At 37.9% G+C, this 18722-nt stretch overlaps 1 protein-coding gene across 1 annotated transcript in view; it reads right to left on the reverse strand.

Annotated features, from left to right (window-relative positions):
• The window catches only part of LOC120079314 (TMV resistance protein N-like), a 40901-nt gene that overhangs the window by 7729 nt on the left and 14450 nt on the right, over positions 1-18722 (reverse strand). Inside the window, 3 exon segments of the mRNA XM_039033466.1 lie at positions 14261-15370; positions 16142-16417; positions 16969-18058. Of these exon segments, the coding sequence (XP_038889394.1) occupies positions 14261-15370; positions 16142-16417; positions 16969-18058 (2476 nt within the window).

Below are 18722 nucleotides of genomic sequence, written 5' to 3' on the forward strand. Positions count from 1 at the left end.
ATTATTTATGGTAGATGTTGTTGAGGTGAACTACTTACTACTGGTTAGCCCTCGAGCCCAAGATGGAGTTAAGTATAAAATTGCATTTTTAAATGTCAGATTAAAATGTTTTGCCATGTCTGTTGGGTTGTTGGTGGAATTATGGAAGCTTATGTTGATACCATGGAAATTTTTATATTGTGTTGTGGCGATGTTTGATTGATGGATGGATTTTGAGACTTTTTTGAAACCTCTAAAGCATCATTTAAGACTATATTTGTACGCTTATGATTATGTTAGACTGATTGTGGTTATTAGCATTTTTATCGGGCTATGCACATCGTATGTTGTGAGCCTTCGGGTTCACACCTTATGCCTATGTTGCGGTATGTCACGGACATACTTCTCCAACCGTGCGGCACCATGATTCATCCGTGATCATAGTCAGCCTTAAAGGATGCTAAAGTCCCAATTAACCTTTTGCTAAACTCTTTGGAGCTTCGCCAGACTTTAGGCGAGGTTATTCCATCCTTAACCGAACTGAACTCATGCGGAATTGAACTTCATTTGGCCATATACGTTGCCAGTACGTGTAATTTCCCTCATATGCGACTCTAGCTAACTTGCCTCCACTCTAGGCCAAGTTCTGGGCTCGACCTTACCTATATATGAGGCTAAGGTCATCACAATGCAACATCACAACTCTCTTCGTCATCTTGCTTCCAACAACACGTCCCTTATACTTCTACATCGCTTTGAAACTTCACCAATATGAGTTCTAACACTTCCTTGGGCTAAAACAGGCTTATAACTCTTTACCTAGGCTTATTAGGTGTTTCGGACACTTATCGGGGCTTTCCAAAACATAAAAATGCTGATCGGGCTCTACCGGCCTACTTCGGCACCTATTGGGCTTCTACCAGTCTAATGGTCACCTAACGAGCTTTATCAGGCCATTACAATGCTTACTAGGGTAACTCAGTCAAGTAACGAGCCAACAGGGAACTATCTAGTCCCACTGTTGCTTTAGGATGCCATCCCGATTGTCGGAATGTCATCAGATGTCTCTCACCTACTTGGGCACGCTTATCGGGAACCATCAACAATTTACCCATGGGCAACAATCCAACTCGGGACATCTCGGACATCTATCCATCCGGACATAATCTAGACTTAGGCCCTTACAAGCACTTTTCCAATAAAAACGACATATCGATGCTACATCGAACCTCTGGCCCATGGGAAGGGGCACAATGTCGGGCATCCGTGCCGTCTGACACTGTCTATGATATCCCATTCTCGATGGAAAACACCCAAGACACTTGTCTTCTAATGCTCGCCCATGCCATGACACACACATGTGTCATGGAGTAGCTCACTTAGGCCAAAAGGCTTAAGAATGGTGGAGAGCTGACACCATACCTCTCTCTATAATGTATTCTGAACATTTTCCTATTTGCCACCATGCATATCAAATATGGTAAGTTGTCACTCACAAACGTAGAGCGCCCATCTAAACTCCGATTAATATGAAATTCAATGTGCTTGCATATCTTATCAATATACATTTAACTTTAAAGTCGCTCATCCAAACTCGCGACGGAAACCCACCTTCCTAGGTCATGGCTCGGGGCCCCATCAGGCCCCCACAAAGCTTGTCACTTACACCACCGATGACATGGTTGCTTGTCTTTCTACTTAATATTCANAGTCAAAAGAGAAAAGCTGATCAAAGAGCTCCAGAGCCTACGAAGAAGGTTTAGAACCTGTCTCTTATACACATCTAGATGTGTATAAGAGACAGCTCTAGGCCCCATCAGGCCCCCACAAAGCTTGTCACTTACACCACCGATGACATGGTTGCTTGTCTTTCTACTTAATATTCAACATGGCATGCTGGCCCACTTATGTCGGTGTGTTTGATGATGCACCGTCCTCCTCGATCACATCATAGAACTTCTCTTGGCCCTTTGTCTTTGCCAGATATGTCGACACTCACATATTACCATTGCACTGTCTGCACAAGTGGGTCCACAATCTACTATCTCAAAGTTATATTCTGATATCCTATCCCACTTAAACTATCATTGTCCTCGATAACAAACTTGGGGGTGCAATTCACATTCATTCTCATTAGATTGCGACACTATCCCCCACTTAATCTCAGCATTATCCCGATGACGATCCAAACTCAGGTTGGCTACATAAAGAACTCGACGAAAATGTTGTGCGTCAGACCAAGTACGGAAAGTGCAACTACGTATGAGCTATCCCACATACAGGCCTCCTCGTGCCCCATTGTAGGACTTGTCCTCTTAGACTCGCAACATACACATGGCCAACCAAGTACAAATGGTATTTTCCCTCATGTGCGAATCTAGCCAACTTGCCTTTACTCTAGGCCAAGTCCTGAGGCTCGACCTTGCTTATATACGAGGCTAAGGTCACCACAATGCAATGTTGCATCTCTCTTCGTCATCTTGGTTCCCAACAACACGTCCTTCATACTTCTACATCGCTTTTGAACTTCACCATATGAGTTCTGACCCTTCCTTAGGCCAAAATAAACTGTTAAACCTTTGTCGGGGCTTACTAGGTGATTCAGATATTTAGCGGGGCTTTTCGGGACATAACAATGCTTACTGAGCTCTATCAGCCTACTTGGGCGCCTATGGGCTTCTACCGGCCTAATGATCGCCTATCGGGCTTTACCCAGCGATTAAAATGTTTATCGAGACAACTCGGGCAAGTATCGAGCCAATCAGAAACTATCGACTCCCACTAATGCTTTAGGATGCCATCCCGAATGTAGAATGTCATCAACTTTCTCTTCTGTTTGGGCACACTTATCGAGAACCATCATCAATTGACCCATGGGCAAAGGTCCAACTCGAGACTTCCCGGACATCCATCCATCCGTCATAATCGAGACTTAGGCCCTTCCGAGCCTGGTCAAATCAAAATGACATATCAAGTGCTACATCGAACCTCTGTCTCATGGGAAGGGCCGCAATACCGGTACACTCGTGCCATCCGACACTGTCCATGAGATCCCATTCTCGATGGAAGACACACAAGACACTTATCTTGTAACGCTCGCCCACGCCATGACACAAGTATGTGCCATGGGTAGCTCACTTAGGCCACAGGGCCCAAGGGTGGTAGAGAGTTGACACCATATCTCCCCCTATAGTGCATTTTGAAGATTTTCGTCTTTGCCACCCATGTATATTAAATGTGGCAAATTGTCTCTCACCAACGTATAGCACCCGTCTGAACTTTAGTTGACATGAAATTTGACGTGCTTGCATATCATATCAATATGCATATAACTCTAGAGCTGCTCGTCCAAACTTACGATGGAACCTCATCTTCCGAGGTCACGGCCCAAGGCCCCATCTAGCCCCCACGGAGTTTATCCTTAACACCACCGATGACATAGTTGTTTGTTTTTCTGCTTAATGTTCAACATGGCATGCTTGCCCACTTATTTTGGTGTGTTGGATGATGCACCGTCCTCCTCGGTCGTATCATGGCACTTCTCTTGGCCCTTTGTCTTTGCCAGATATGTAGATTGACTACATTTACCCTTCTTTATAGAAGATGTGCAATTTTTACTCTTAAGGTATAAGATGATCATTCCTATACCCAAAAGTCCAGGGGAGTTTTTCTATTCCCTCTTTCCCATTTTTCTTTTTGTACTTAGCATGAAATATACATTGAGGACAATGCATAGATTTTAAGTTGGGGGTGGGCAAAGCATGCTTCGTGTGATTGAAAATTAAATTGATTCTGTCATGGTGGATGCCTATTTTTGTTTGTTCTATTTGCTGTCTCCTTTCAATGACATATTGATGATGCACTCAACGGGTTGCTTGTTCTTAAAAAGGGTAATTTTCACAATCTTGAGCTTTTTATAAACAATTATTTTTCATGAGATCCATGTAAAATGAACCTAAGTTAAAAAAAAAAATCTGTTTTAAATCCCTTAAAGTCTTAAAAACGGATTATCTATCTCAGATTTTGTCACCTCGAAATGCCCCCTATTGGCTTAGGAGTAAATTTTAGTGTCGGAGAGTAAAACAAGATAGTATGAAAAAAAAAAAAGGCTAGTGTATCTTAAAAATAAATGAGAAATATACCAGTTGCTTTTCTCTGCTATAAAAAAAAAAAAAAAAAAAAAAAAAAAAAAAACTGAGGCATTAGTCGACATGCGTGCAAAGCAATTGTGTATGTATATGCATGAATAGAGGTGAAAAGAGCTACCTCTACCGTGTCTACTTAGGGCCCACGAGAAAAGAGCGATATGTTCCCGATGGTTGAGTGTGAAAGCTAACCTTCAAGGAAAAATAAATGCCTTTTATTTTGTGTGCATGAGTTTTTGGGCTTTCCTTGATAATGTTACTTTTTTATTAGCAATATCAGTATGTCTCCAACTGATGATCGTATCAAAGTAGAGGGAAGATGAATTGGAGATGGATAAAACTTTTCTAGGCACTTTAAAATTTACGGAAAAAAAATTGTGTCTTATTGTTTCATTTGTACATAGCTTTGATTGAAAAATGACCTTTTATAAAAAGTCTCAATTGAGTGATTATTTGGTTTGATTTATTATCCGACTCTATAGACTGTTGAGATTGGAGAAAGGGTTCATTAAATAGAGTGAACATCTTCTTATTAAAATACATGATTGAATTTTATCTTGCTCGAGACGATCAAGTCTTAAGTTCTGCGTGTTTGTTAGTTCTCAAAAAGAGCTAAATTTATGGCCTTAACTTCCTATATTTGGGTAATTCTTGGATTTTATTGTCTTATTTTGTAGGAGAATTAACCCTATAGAGAAAACACGTGGAAAAAACAAAGAATCGACCCAAAAGAGTGGAAAAACTTGAGTCTAAACATACAAAATCGAGTTGAGATGAAAAAGAACAATTTTTCCCTGCGCGAGTGTTGCAACGCTCATATTAAGCCTAAGTCCAACACTCATTCGACGTTGTAAGGCAGTAGCATTAGGAATAGCACAGCATCGCAACGCTGCCTCAGCGTCACAATGCTCTAGAGTTAAGACACCGCCATCGTCGCAACGCCCCCTGACATTGGAAGACAAAAGCGCAGTGTCACAACACTCCTCCAGAGCATCGCAACGCTACGAACTTTAACGGAGAATCAGAGGTGTGTGCGGCGCAACCGAGCGTCACACCCACAGTCACAACGCTTGCCTGACGCTTCCTAGAGAACGTCGTAGCCTTAAAGAATAACCACTACTCATTCAAGAACAAGCTCGAATATAGAGAAATTTGAGAGTTCTGTCCAGTTTTTTATGTTTTGAGTCATGTTGCTGAGCAATTATTGGTATCGCCAGCCTCGATTCCCTTTTCGATCATTGTATTCTAAATATGTCTTTTTTAGGCTAAATTATTTTCTTGGGATAGTTTGTATGTCTTGATTATTGAAGGTCAACTAGTTTATTTTATTCATTTGTTGTGAACCCTTTAGGGGATTTATTTAGATTTTTATCAAAAATTGGCTAACTAGGTTATTAGAATTTCTAATAGGTTGAGAGGTTTACATAATTGGAAAAAAAATTAACCAGTACCTAAAGATAGAAAATAAAAAGCATACAAACTAATCCCAAGATTTTTCCTTAATTTGATTCAAACCCTTTTTATACACTTGCTCTTGTTTTTATGCACTTGCTCTTGTTTCTTTTCTCTATTTATTTAATTTTCCTTATCAAAACTAAAACCATTAAAACCCCTTTTACTTGGAATTCATAAATTATCCTAGATTGATTCAACAGTCTCCCTGTGGATTTGACCCCGATCTTACCACTTTACTACCTTTATGGTATAAGTTTTAGACCGGTGAAAACAAATTACTTTTGTTCTATTTTGGAGTTGAGTAACGACATCGATCCCGAATCTCAAATAGTAGTATGGTAGAAAGTTGGATCGTTACAGTTGGTATTAAAGCCTAAATATTAGGTTTTGTAGACTAATTTACTAGGTGAGTCTAACTTGTCCCATCAACCATAAACAGATTCTTCGCCATCGCTAGGTATGTCTCTGAAAGGAAAGTCCTTTAGGATCATATGCATGAAACTTTACCTAAACAATAGTCGTAATTGACGAGATTTCTTATAAAGGTTTTTGTTAAAGTTGATTATGTGTGGTTATCAGAAGATGGCACCATGGACAAGAGGAATGGGCGGTCAAGGTAAGAATGTTAGTAAGAAGTAGGACCCTGAAGTACAAGACCCTCAGGTGCGAAACCCAGAAGCATAGGACCCGCCACCTCTTGACCCTTATAGGTCAATCTAGTAAAGGGTTAGAAGAATAATCGGGCCCCAAAATCTTACTATACCCCTACAAGGGTAGACAACCGTAGAGATCCTGGTCGAGTATACTGCCATGGCTGTGACAATTGGAGAAGTTGTTACGAAGGTCGTGGTACTCCCCTGCAGATTCTGTTGCCGTAAGTGTAGAATTAAGACTAGGCTTCGAACCAAGTTATGGCAGGCATTTCAGAGGAAGTTAGGCACATGCGAGACTTTAAGAAGTATGACCCCCTGACATTCGATGGATCACTAAAGGACCCTACTAATGCGTAGTTGCGGATATCTTCCATAGAAGTTATCTTTTGGTACATGAGGTGCCTGAAAGATTAGAAATTTCAATGTGTCGTATTTATGCTCGTTCATAATGCGAAACATGGTGGCTCTCAACGGAGATGATAGATGCCTGTGGTGGCTAGGCAATGTGGGACCAATTCAAAAAACGATTCTATGAAAAGTACTTCTCTACCCACGTGAGGTACAATAAACAGGCCGAGTTTATGAGCCTAAAGCATAGGACTATTACATGGAAGACTACGAGGAGGAGTTTGATAGGTTATCTTGTTTCAACCTCGACTTGGTGTCTATCAAAGCAAAAAGATCTTAAATATTTGTTCAAGGGCTTCGAGATGCGTTGTGGGGCATTATGCAAGCATTTGAGCCTACCACTTATGCAGCAACATTTTGTGTGGCAGTGCGAGTAGGCTATCCATCAGGGCTAGAGTTTTTGAAGTCCTTGGCAGTAGAACCCACCTTGAGTCAAAAGAGAAAAGCTGATCAAAGAGCTCCAGAGCCTACGAAGAAGGTTTAGAACATGGACAGAACGCTAGGGCACAATAAGCAACATGCTTCTAATTCAAGAGGAGTCTGGAGGGACAGGCCTGTGTGCAAATCGTGTGGGAAGCGTCATTGGGGACGTTGTTTAATTGGTACAAAGACTTGCTTCAAGTGTAGCAGATAGGACATATAGCCGATCAATGTCGTAGTAGTGGTTCTAGAAGAGATAGGGGTCTGTGAAACCCAGATTTCCATTTTTCCTACTTAAGCAGGTGATTAAGGGATTAACTAGGAGAAAGTTAAATCCTATGTTGAAGAAAAGGAAATTTCTAAGTGTTGAATAGATTTTCCTTGAGTAGCTTTGAGTTAAGCTTAAAATCCCTGAAAATTGACTAAGTGTGGGATTAGGCATTGCTATGTGAGTAGCTTTGAGTTAAGCTTAAATCCTTGAAAATTGACTAAGTGTTGGACTAGGCATTGCTATATGAGTAGCTTTGAGTTAAGCTTAAATCCTTGAAAATTGACTAAGTGTTGGACTAGGCATTGCTATATGAGTAGCTTTGAGTTAAGCTTAAATCCCTGAAAATTTACTAAGTGTTGGACTAGGCATTGCTATGTGAGTAGCTTTAAGTTAAGCTTAAATCCCTGAAAATTTACTNAAATTTACTAAGTGTTGGACTAGGCATTGCTATGTGAGTAGCTTTAAGTTAAGCTTAAATCCCTGAAAATTTACTAAGTGTTGGACTAGGCATTGTTATGCATTGGCCACAAGATCTTGGAAAGAGTATTTGGGCAAAGGGAAAATTTGGAAATTTGGCTAAGTATAGAAGTTGTGTTGATGCGTTGAAAGGGACCAATGCGTCGGAAGAAGTTGTGTTGATGCGTTGGAAAGGACCAATGCATTGGAAGAAGTTGTGTTGATGCGTTGGAAGGGACCAACGCATTGGAATAAGTTGTGTTGATGCGTTAAAAGGGACCAATGCGTTGGAAAAAGTTTTGTTGATGCGTTGGAAGGGACCAATGCATTGGAAGAAGTTGTGTTGATGGCCTACTATGTATTGATAGCTTAATATGCGTTGAACATCCAAGAGTTTGTGACCGCATATGAAGGATGAACTCATGAAGGATGTCATCCGGACATGTGGCTTATTAGGAAGAATTCTTAAGCCTCAAGTAAAAGAGATGGCAGCATAAGAAAACATACAAAGTTAAGGGCCATGCGTTGGTGAAAGGATAAGAAGACACATTGGGTTGTGCTGATGCAAGATTGCGTTGATGGTGTAAGGAAGAGACACTTGGTCATGCGGCCAAGTAGGAGGTGTCGACCATGGAGCAATCTTGGACGCCTATAAATAGGACCAAAGACTTCATTCTTCAGATCACAACTCAAAATACATTTAAGAAGAGTGGGAAAGTTGAGGAAACCTTGCGTTAGAGCAAAATCCATGCACTGGACATAGAAGTTCAAAGAGGACGCATTGGACAGTGAAGTCTGGAAAGTAGCATCAACTTAAAATGAGGAGTTCTTCGAAAATACTCGTGCGTTTGATGTGATTCTAGAGCCATATGAAAGCTAAAATAGTCTAGTTTTCATGGTGGGGCTGCCAGAGAAGAATCTCCAAGGAATCGGGCTGGAGAAAGAGGAAAAGACAGAAGGGTCGAGCTGTCAGGTAAGCTGGGCCAGCCTTAATGTTTTGATGATTCCGAACCAACCACGAAGAGTTATGAGCTAATGTTTTATGGTAAACTTTCTGAGACATTTTAGAACATGTTTGCAGAAGGAAGTAGCTTAAAATAAGATCTGAAACTATGTGTAATCTAAGCTGATATTTGAATCTGGAATTTAGGATTCAAGAGGGAAACCAAGGAAACATAAGGAACTTCAGAAATGAAAGTTCCTAACCAACCAAGGTGAGTGATTATTGTGTGTTGTATTGTTGATATGAATTATATATATAGGTAAATATATATAAGGGATAATTTTAAATTGGCATGATCAGGGATATGTGTTTATCTGATTACTATGCTTGTTAAGATATTGCTTGTATATTTGTATTGGAAACTGGAATTGTACCTGGGATATATAGTTAGCATGCTTGAAAAGGTACTTGGTGGAAAAATATAGTCGACTTCGGTCGACGAAAAATTATAGTCGATGACGACCGGTGGGAAATATAGTCAAGTTACCTAAGCATAGCTAGCGGCAAAATAGTCGATGTGCACATTGGCGGGATAATAGGGTACATGGAAAGTCCACAAGAATTGTTGTTGTCTTAGTATACGTGTGAAAGTACTGGGGATGTTTATATTATGTGATAACCAGCGATCAAGCTGGGGTTGGTTGTTTTAACCAACGGTCGAGCTGGGGATTGTCCAGCGGTTGGGCTGGAAAATAATAATGAACTTATGGTAATGTTCTTATTGACTATGCATTGCTTTCCCAAAAATATATTTATGTTGATAAAGTTATTTGTTTATCTAAAGGCACCACTCACTGGGCTTTATAGCTCATGTTTTCTATGTTTTATGTTTTACACCCCCCCCCCCCCCCTAGGTAGCGGAAAGTGAGAAGTTTCAGGCTGCTAAGGTCAAGGTCTACCACACGCCACAATTATACTTTCAGAGGGTTTTACAGTTGTTGTTGTAAACTTTATTGTTAAGTCTTTGAGTTGTATAAACGTTACATTGTTGTAATATAAGATAGGCCTACTCAATCAGTTGGTTGTTGAATTTATTCATTGGTATCAGAGTTATTTCCGCAAGAGTTATTAGGCAGTAAGTGTCAACCAAAAGGTTAATAACTGCTGTCAGTCACGCCTTTTCCTAGGTGCGGAGGGTGGTCTGGGGCGGGGTGTGACAGGGTCAGTCCCCGAATTCACAACAAGGGAGTTCAAACTGATAGCATTAGTAGGGTCGAGTTTACGACATGACTCAACGTGAGACAGAAAAGTCAGTCTCAATGGTGACAGGTATACTCCATATTCTAGGACATTATGCCCTTGTATTATTTGACTCTGGTTCAACGCATTCATTCATATCGTCTGTGTTTGTGAAGCATACTAGTATAGAAGTAGAGTCATTGTGTTATGTATCGTCAATTTATACTCCATTTGGAGATGTTATTCATGTCACATAGAGGGTAAAAACATGTCAGCTTGTGATAGAAGAACATACATTATATGTGACTTTCTTAGTCATGGGTATGACAGATTTTGATGCGATTTTAGGCATGGATTTTTTAGCTATCAACCATGGTATCATAGAGTGTTTTTGTTAAAAGGTTGTCTTTAGCACGTGTACGGGAGCTAGCTTCAAGTTTAGAGGGGCTAAGATTGAAGTCTTACTTAGGATAGCCTCAACTGTAAGAGCTAGGAGGATCGTTAGCAAGGGTGCTTGAGACCTCTTGGCCAGTGTAGTTGATACCAAAGACCCTGGAGTCACCTTGTTGTCCGAGCTAGTTGTGAGGATTGTCCAGACGTTTTTTCGAAGGATCTCTCAGGATTTCACCATTCAATTGGAACAAGGCACTACCCCGATCTCTAAGGCCCCTTATAGAATGGCTCCAGCAGAACTGAACGAGCTTAAGGCACAGTCATAAGAGCTGCTTGACAATAGTTTCATATATCCAACTGTGTCACCTTGGGGTGCACCAGTGTTGTTCATGAAGAAAAAGGATGGTTCGTTACGCCTATGCATAGACTACACGGTATTAAATAAGGTGACCATAAAAACCAAGTACCTACTCCCAAGAATTGATGATTTGTTTGATCAACTATAGAGAGCTACAATATTCTCCAAAATTGAACTCCTGTCAGGTAATCACCAACTGAGGATAAAGAATAGTGGCATCCCTAAGACCGTGTTCCGTTCTAAATATGGACATTACGAGTTCATTGTAATTTCATTTGGTTTGACCAACGCTCATGCTGTGTTTATGGACCTGATGAACAGAGTATTCAAGGATTTTCTTGACGCTTTTGTGATAGTTTCTATTGATTATATTTTAGTCTATTCCAAGATAGAGGCAGAGCATCAGAAACATCTTAGGAAGATGTTTAGAACGCTGAGGGAAAATAAGTTGTATGTCAAATTCTCCATGTGTGAATTCTTGCTTCATAAAGTGTCCTTTCTTTAGCATGGTGGTGTCGAAGGATTGTGTAACTGTGGACCCAACTAAGATTGAGGTGGATATGACTTGACGCCTCCCCACGACAGTTGGAGAGGTCTGCATCTTTGGTTGGTAGGTTACTACCATCGGTTTGTAGAGAATTTCTCTCACATAGCCACCCACTTGACTCAGTTGGAGCATCATTTTTTTGGAACAAGGCTTGTGAGAACAGTTTCCAGAACCTTAAGCAGAAACTAGTCTTTGCACCGATTCTTACAGTACTAAATGATTCCGGAAGTTTTGTGATATACAATGATGCTTTTAAGAAGGGGCTAGGTTGTGTGCTTCTGAAACACAATAAAATGGTGGCCTATGCCTCCTACCAGTTCAAGAACCATGAGCGGAACTATCCTAAGCATGACTTAGAGCTAGTGGTGGTGGTTTTTGGGTTGAAGATTTGAAGACACTATTTGTACGAGGAATAGATATAAATTTTCTTCGATCATAAGAGTTTAAAATATTTCTTCATTCAGAAGGAGTTGAATATAAGGCAACACTGGTGGCTCGAGTTGGTAAAGGATTATGGTTGTCTGATTTTGTACAACCCTAGCAAGGAAAATGTAGTGGTCATTACTCTCAGTAGGAAGACGGCTCAATCAACGACCTTAGTCACGACTCAGGTTCAACTATGTAAGGATTTTGAACGAGCTGATATCATAGTAGCTGTAAGAGAAGTCACCTTGCAACGAACACAGTTGACAGTACAAGCGACTTTGAGGTAAAGAATTATAGATGCAAAGTAGGGATATTTGTTCCTTGTATAGAATTTTTTTCAGGTGGAGTTAGGACAGGAAAATGAATTTTCGGTTTCCCCAGATCATGGTCCTTTTTATCAGGGATGATTATGCGTACTGGCAGATAATAGTCTTAAAAATGGATTGTTGGTAGAAGCTTATAGATGCCCCTTCTTGATAAGTCTTGGTAATACCAAGATGTATCAAGACTTGTAATAGGACTATTAATGGTTGGATATGAAAATAAAGATAGCTGATTATGTCAGTAAATGTTTAGTATATCACCAGGTAAAGGTCGCGAGGTAGTAGCTAGAAGGTTTGTTACAACTTTTGATTATACTGGAATGGAAGTGGGAGAGTGTGTCCATGGATTTCATTGTGTATTTACGAAGAACAAAGAAGAGTTATACAGTAAGTTGGATATTAGTAGACAGGCTCACTAAAGTGGCACATTTCATTCCAGGGAAGCCCACGTATCTTGTGAGTAAGTGGGTGCAACTATATATGAAAGAGGTGTTGAGGTTGCATGGGGTGTCAGTGTCGATTGTGTCCGAGAGAAACTCTCTATTTATCTCTAGCATTTCAAAGAGCATCCAGGCAGCATTGGTGACTCGGCTAAATTTTAGTACAGCCTTCCACTCTCAGACTAATGGGCAAACGGAGTGCTTGAACCAGATCTTGGAAGACATGTTGCGCGCCTTTGCATTGATGTTTTCAGGGAGTTGGGATACTCACCTTCATTCGATAGAGTTTGCATATAATAACAGTTATCAGGCTACTATTGGCATGTCACCATTTGAGGTCCTGTATGGTAAGGGTTGTAGGTCTCCCACTTGTTGGGGTGAGGTTTATGAGTGGAAGTTGGTGAGAATTGAGTTGGTGTAGATGACAAATGAAGCCATGCAGAAGATTAGGGCCCTAATGCTAAGAATATAGCAGACAAAAGAGTTACACTAATGTTAGACATAGTGATCTTGAGTTCGAAGTGAGGGATAAAGTATTTCTGAAGGTAGCACCTATGAAAGGTGTACTAAGATTTAGAAGGAAGGAGAAGATCAGTTCACATTTTGTGGGGCTATTTGAGGTTTTGGAGTGAATTGGCCCTGGGGCCTATCGATCAGTAATTCCACTGTCCCTCTTTATAGTACATAATGTTTTCCATCTCTCAATGTTGAGGAAGTACATGACGGATCAATCTCATGTGAGTCCTTGCAGTTGAATGAGAACCTAAGTTATGAGGAGAAGCCTATAAATATTATTGCAAGGGAAGTGAAAGTTTAACGCAACAGGGAGGTAACACTGATGAAGGTTTTGTAGCGGAACCATCAACTCGAGGAAGCAACATGGGAAAGAGAAGACAAAATGAGAGTCCAGTATCTATAACTTTTTCAAGACTAGAACTTTCGAGGACAAAACTTTCTTAAGGAGGGTAGATTGTGACAAGCCAAATTCAAGGAGATTGCATGTATTTATCTTGACTATTTAGTTTTGGATGTCGAAATTTAGAGATATTTATTTTTAATCAATTTAAATTAATCTTGGTCATGATATGGAATTAATTCAATTATTGAAAATAGAATTTAATTTTGGTTTTGGATTGGATTTTAATTGGAGATGGTGGAGATTTAAAATTCTATTGAAATTTTAAATTTTTGAGTTGAAGTGAAATTAAAGAAATTAAAGAAAATAAATTAATTTGTTCTAAATCAGAGTCAGGAGTGCCCCAAACAGTGTTTTATGATTTTATTAAATTTTAAATAAAAATCTCATTCATTTATTTAAAATTTATCTTTTTTTAAAATATGTATTGCCAAGCTTATGCATGCATGTAATAGCGTCTTGGTAGCAGGTAGAAAGTCGGGTCATTACAAACCTAGTTGGGATAATAATTAAGTCTTAAAAAAAATTACAAATATAGTAAAATGTATTAGTGATAGACTATATCGCTCATAAACTTCTATGAGCCGTAGACTCTATCGTCAATAGATTCATACCAGTGCTATGGTCTATCATTAGTAGACTTCAAGAACTTGATCTAAATTATGCTATATCTGAAAATTCTTTTGTATTGAGATCTAATATTTACAGCATGGATACTATATTTGCAGCTGCATCTTTAATTGAATGAAAGAACTTTCACAAGAGAAACAATTAATCACAAGGCAAAAGATGCTAGAATATATTTATGTGTTTGCCCTGAAAAGTAAAAAAATTATTATTATTATTATCATTATTATTATAATGAGAAAAAAAAATTAGAGAAATTACCTCAATGTATCGTTGAGTCGTTGTCCTTCGGTGAATGGCAGAAAGGCTAAGCTGATCAATTTTGTAGCTTTGAGCTGGTTCAGTGGATATAGGACAACGAATAAAAGTCATTCCCATCTCACTTGAAGGAATTTGTTTCTCTTGATTGTAATATTCTTTTAGTGAAACACAATCTCTTGCTTCCACTTCTCTAACACTTAGTGGAAGCTTTGGTAAACTTAAAAGATGAAAACATTCCACCAGAAATAGATCCCTCAAATTAACAAGATGACAAATGCTTTCAGGCAATTTGGTAAAATGATTTTTGCTTAGATGAAGAATTTGTATTGAAGCTAAGCTATGAAGGTCATTGGGTAAATCCCCATCCCACAAATTGCAGTCACTCAAATTCAAAACCCTCAAAGAAGAACCAAAATTAAACCAATTGGTCACTTTCAACCCTTGAGAATGGGCGAATTTTCTAGTGAAATTCCAAGTGGGGAATAATGAATGAAGAAATTTACGAGATAGTCTTTGACAATTTAGTATTTCAAGTTTGGTCAAAAGTTGAAGTGACATTGGAGCTTGATTTACATAAGTGCCAGTAATATCAAGCTTCTCCAAGGAAGAAATATTTCCTAAACTCTCTGGAAGGCTATCAAATTTTGAGCAGCCATTTAAATTGAGGGTTTTTAAAGATCTTAAACAGCCAATAGTGGAAGGAAGTTTTAGAAGATTTGTGCAATTTTTGAGATTTAATAAAACAAGTGCTGTTAAATGTCCTATTGATGAATGCAAAATTTTTATGGAAGTTTCATCTAAATGAAGCTCTAATAAATGGCTCATATTTCCTGAGATTTTTGGGAAATGGGTGAGATTTGAACAGCCTGAAAGAACCAAAATGTTGAGAGATTCTAAGCAAATATTGAAAGGAATGGTTGTTAATTTCTTACAATTTTTGAGGTCCAATTGAATTAGATGCTTTAGATTTCCCAAAGAGTGGTGAAGTTCGTGTAATTCTACACAACCACTCAAAACCAATCTTTCAAGATTTGGAACACCTGAAAAATCAGGGGTCTTGGATAAGCATTGAGAATCACTTAGGTTTATCACTTTCAATGTTTTCAAGCTCTGCAAAAAAATAATAGTAAAAAAAAAAGCAGTTGTTAGGATATTAGTTTCGACAATGATTTAAAATCCGTCAAAATATCATTTCTTTTTAAGACAAAATACTAGAAGAAAGTAGGATTAGAAGGTACAGCAAAATATCTCAACTAGGTGGATATATCATTAATACCTTCATTGCACCTTAGATCATATAGAGAGGCATTCATTCAAAATGGTATAAAATTCAACATGTACACAAAGGGCTAGAGAAAATCTCAACACAAAAAGATGATAGAAACAAGGCTAGAGAAAGATCTTGTGAAGAGCTAATGCAGAGGCATCATAATTATAAAAAAGATCGAATTTTTGTGCTTCGGAGAGCTGCCAACGAAACAATATCATCCCATAAATGGCTAGCTATGTGCCTATGGTTAAAGTTTCATTTTGGATTCTAAACTTTCATAATTGTTTTGCACTCCCATCTCTATAATTTTAAATTTCTAAATTTTAGTTCTCTATCTAATTTCAATAAATCTTAAAAATTAGATCTTATTGTTAATTTGAAGTTGAATTTTATTAAAATTCTTAAAGTTCTATTAATAATTTTCTCAATATCTTTTCAAAGTTTATAGGGAGAAAGCTAATGAAGATTAAATTTATTTTTAAAAAGACTATAAAAGAACAATGGAGATCGATATTATAATTTATTGAAAGCACGAGGACTAAAGTGTTTAAAGAGGCAAAATTGAAAAATATATTGAAAGCATGAGGAATTTAATATTATTGTTGATATACCTTTGAAGCAGTCCAGAGATGTTGAATAGAGCTACGAGGCAACTCAAGCTCCAATAGGTTAGTGGGATTGAAATTTGATGGTAAACACTTTAAAGGGTAACCATGCCAATTGAGAAACCTTAGCTGATCAGAGAGATATTGAAGTTCTTCAGAAAGATAAACATTGTTTACTTTCAATACTCTTAGATTTGTCATTGTCGAAAAAGATTTGGCATTCAAATGTGACTCTCCCTCCTCATCCATATCCATCATTATCCCTTCAATTGCTTCTGTTCCCTGACAAATATACTTAGTTCATGATACACATATATATCATATACCAATGTCAAGTTTCTCAATGAGAGACACAAGATTAATAATATCATGGAGGAGTAGGAAGGAAAGAGGAACATGTAGGTACAACAGAATATCTAAACTAGGTTGACACGATCGTTCATGCCCTAGACCCACAGTCGATGCATTCCAAAGAAGACGGAATGTATTAGACACCTTTGTAAGTGAATATAGACCTATTAGATATTCGTTGATATATATATATTTTTTTTATCTCTACTTTTTGGGACAAACTTTTCTATTAAATTTTGGGTTTCAAAATGCTACACTTTTACCTATGAAATTTGATTTTAATTTCTATTTTGATACAAAGGGACCACATAGAAACTAGACTCAAAGGCTATAGGGTACGGAAATAGTTTTTTTTTTTTTTTCTTAAAAAAAAAAAAAAAAAAACTATATGAAGCTATGAAACACAGTTTGAAAAGTTTGACCAAACTTTCAAACTTTACATATACTATAGATAGCTTAAAAGTATCAATTTAGAAACGTACCTCATCACGACTTAGAGCAACATTTATATCTTCTCGAAGCCACAACCTGCTTCGTTTTTCAGGTTCATTCGGGAAGTTTTGGCGAACAATTTCTTGACCCATTTCTTGTATTAAATCATGCATCTGTAGCTTATCATGTGGTGTAGTAATAAGAGATTTCTCCTCCAATATTTCAAGTCCAAGAACAGCAGGAAATTGAAAGCTTTGAAGAATTTCTATTGCTTGTTTCTTACTCTTCTTCTTGAAAAAACATGCAATGTCAAGAAAAATTTTCTGTTCAGATTCCTCTAACATATAATAACTAATTTTCAACTTTTCAAGAATTTCCTTATCACGAACTTCCCACAACTTTTCCACTGCATTTGTCCAATCCTTCATTGGTTTGTTACGTAAAGAGGATCCAAGAACCTCAATTGCTAATGGAAGGCCACCAGCATAGCTTACTACTTGGCTAGAAAGATCATAATAGCCTTTCTTTGGATGGTCTTCTCCAAATGCCTTCTGTGAAAAAAGCTGAAGAGCTTCTTCAATTTTTAGCCCTTCGACATTGTATCTTCTTTCGATTCCGTGAGAAATAAGGAGATGTTCGTCTCTCGTCGTAACGATGACTCAACTTTCCGAACCAAACCAATCCAAACCTCCAGCTAATTTTTGAAGTTGGATTAGATGGTTGACGTCGTCAAGAATTATAAGAGCCTTAAGATTACTTATTCTTCTCTTGATCAACGTAGCTCCATCAGCATTTGGGATGTCAATGTTTCGTTTCATTAAAGCTCCTGTTAGAAGTTTTTCTTGTAATGAAGCTAAGCCTTCTTTCTTCAAAGCTTCTTTGACATTGTCCAAAAAGTAACATCCTTCAAATAAATAGGAAACACTTTTGTAAATGATTCTAGCGAGGGTAGTTTTGCCACTTCCACCCATTCCCCATATTCCAACAAAGCGTACGTCATCTAAACCTATTCCCATAAGCATATTAATTTGGTGTAATCTTGGGCTAATTCCAACCAATTTATCATCATACCGAAACAAATCAGGACGCAATTTGTTGAATATATGTTTCACAATTTCATTGATGGCTCCCACTTCAGACCTACATAATTTTCATTTTTAGTAATGTTCTCAAAATCATGGGGGTGGAAAGTTTTAAAACCGTCATTTTTTTTTTTTGGAACTTGGCAAAAAATTTAAATGTAACAATAGGAAAGATAGAAAATGATCGGAAAGAACTGTGAGAAGAAAAAACATAATTTTCACAAAAAGAAATTAAAAATCCAATGATTATGAACCAAGTCTTTTAACTTTTTGGATTTTTTATTTTTGAAAATTAAGTTTATTAATTTTAGGGGCAATTGCAACTTTAGTAAAAAGAAATTGAAAATTGGGCATATGACCCTAGGTTTTACTTTTTTGCACATCCGTCTGAAATTTGATTGCTATATGATTTCTATGTGATTGTTATGTGATTGCCATATCTGTTTTTTAAAATGTATTTTTCATATAATGCAATTTTCCCTTTTAACTTTATATTCTTCTTTTTTGTTTTTAGTCTACACTTTAGATATGTTATCAAAATTAAAGCGATATTTTGAAAACTAAAAAGACTAAGTTTAACTATTTGTTCTAGAGGAAGGTGATCTTATTCTAAGGAAGAAGCAAATGGAGAAGCTTAGGGAGGTTTTGAACCATTGTACTTTAAAGGCATTGGCTTTAGAAGGGATCATTTCACTTGGACTAACAAGGATAGCAATGGGCAC

Source organism: Benincasa hispida, chromosome 6 (genome assembly GCF_009727055.1).
Source record: "Benincasa hispida cultivar B227 chromosome 6, ASM972705v1, whole genome shotgun sequence".
Taxonomy (NCBI): Eukaryota; Viridiplantae; Streptophyta; class Magnoliopsida; order Cucurbitales; family Cucurbitaceae; genus Benincasa; species Benincasa hispida.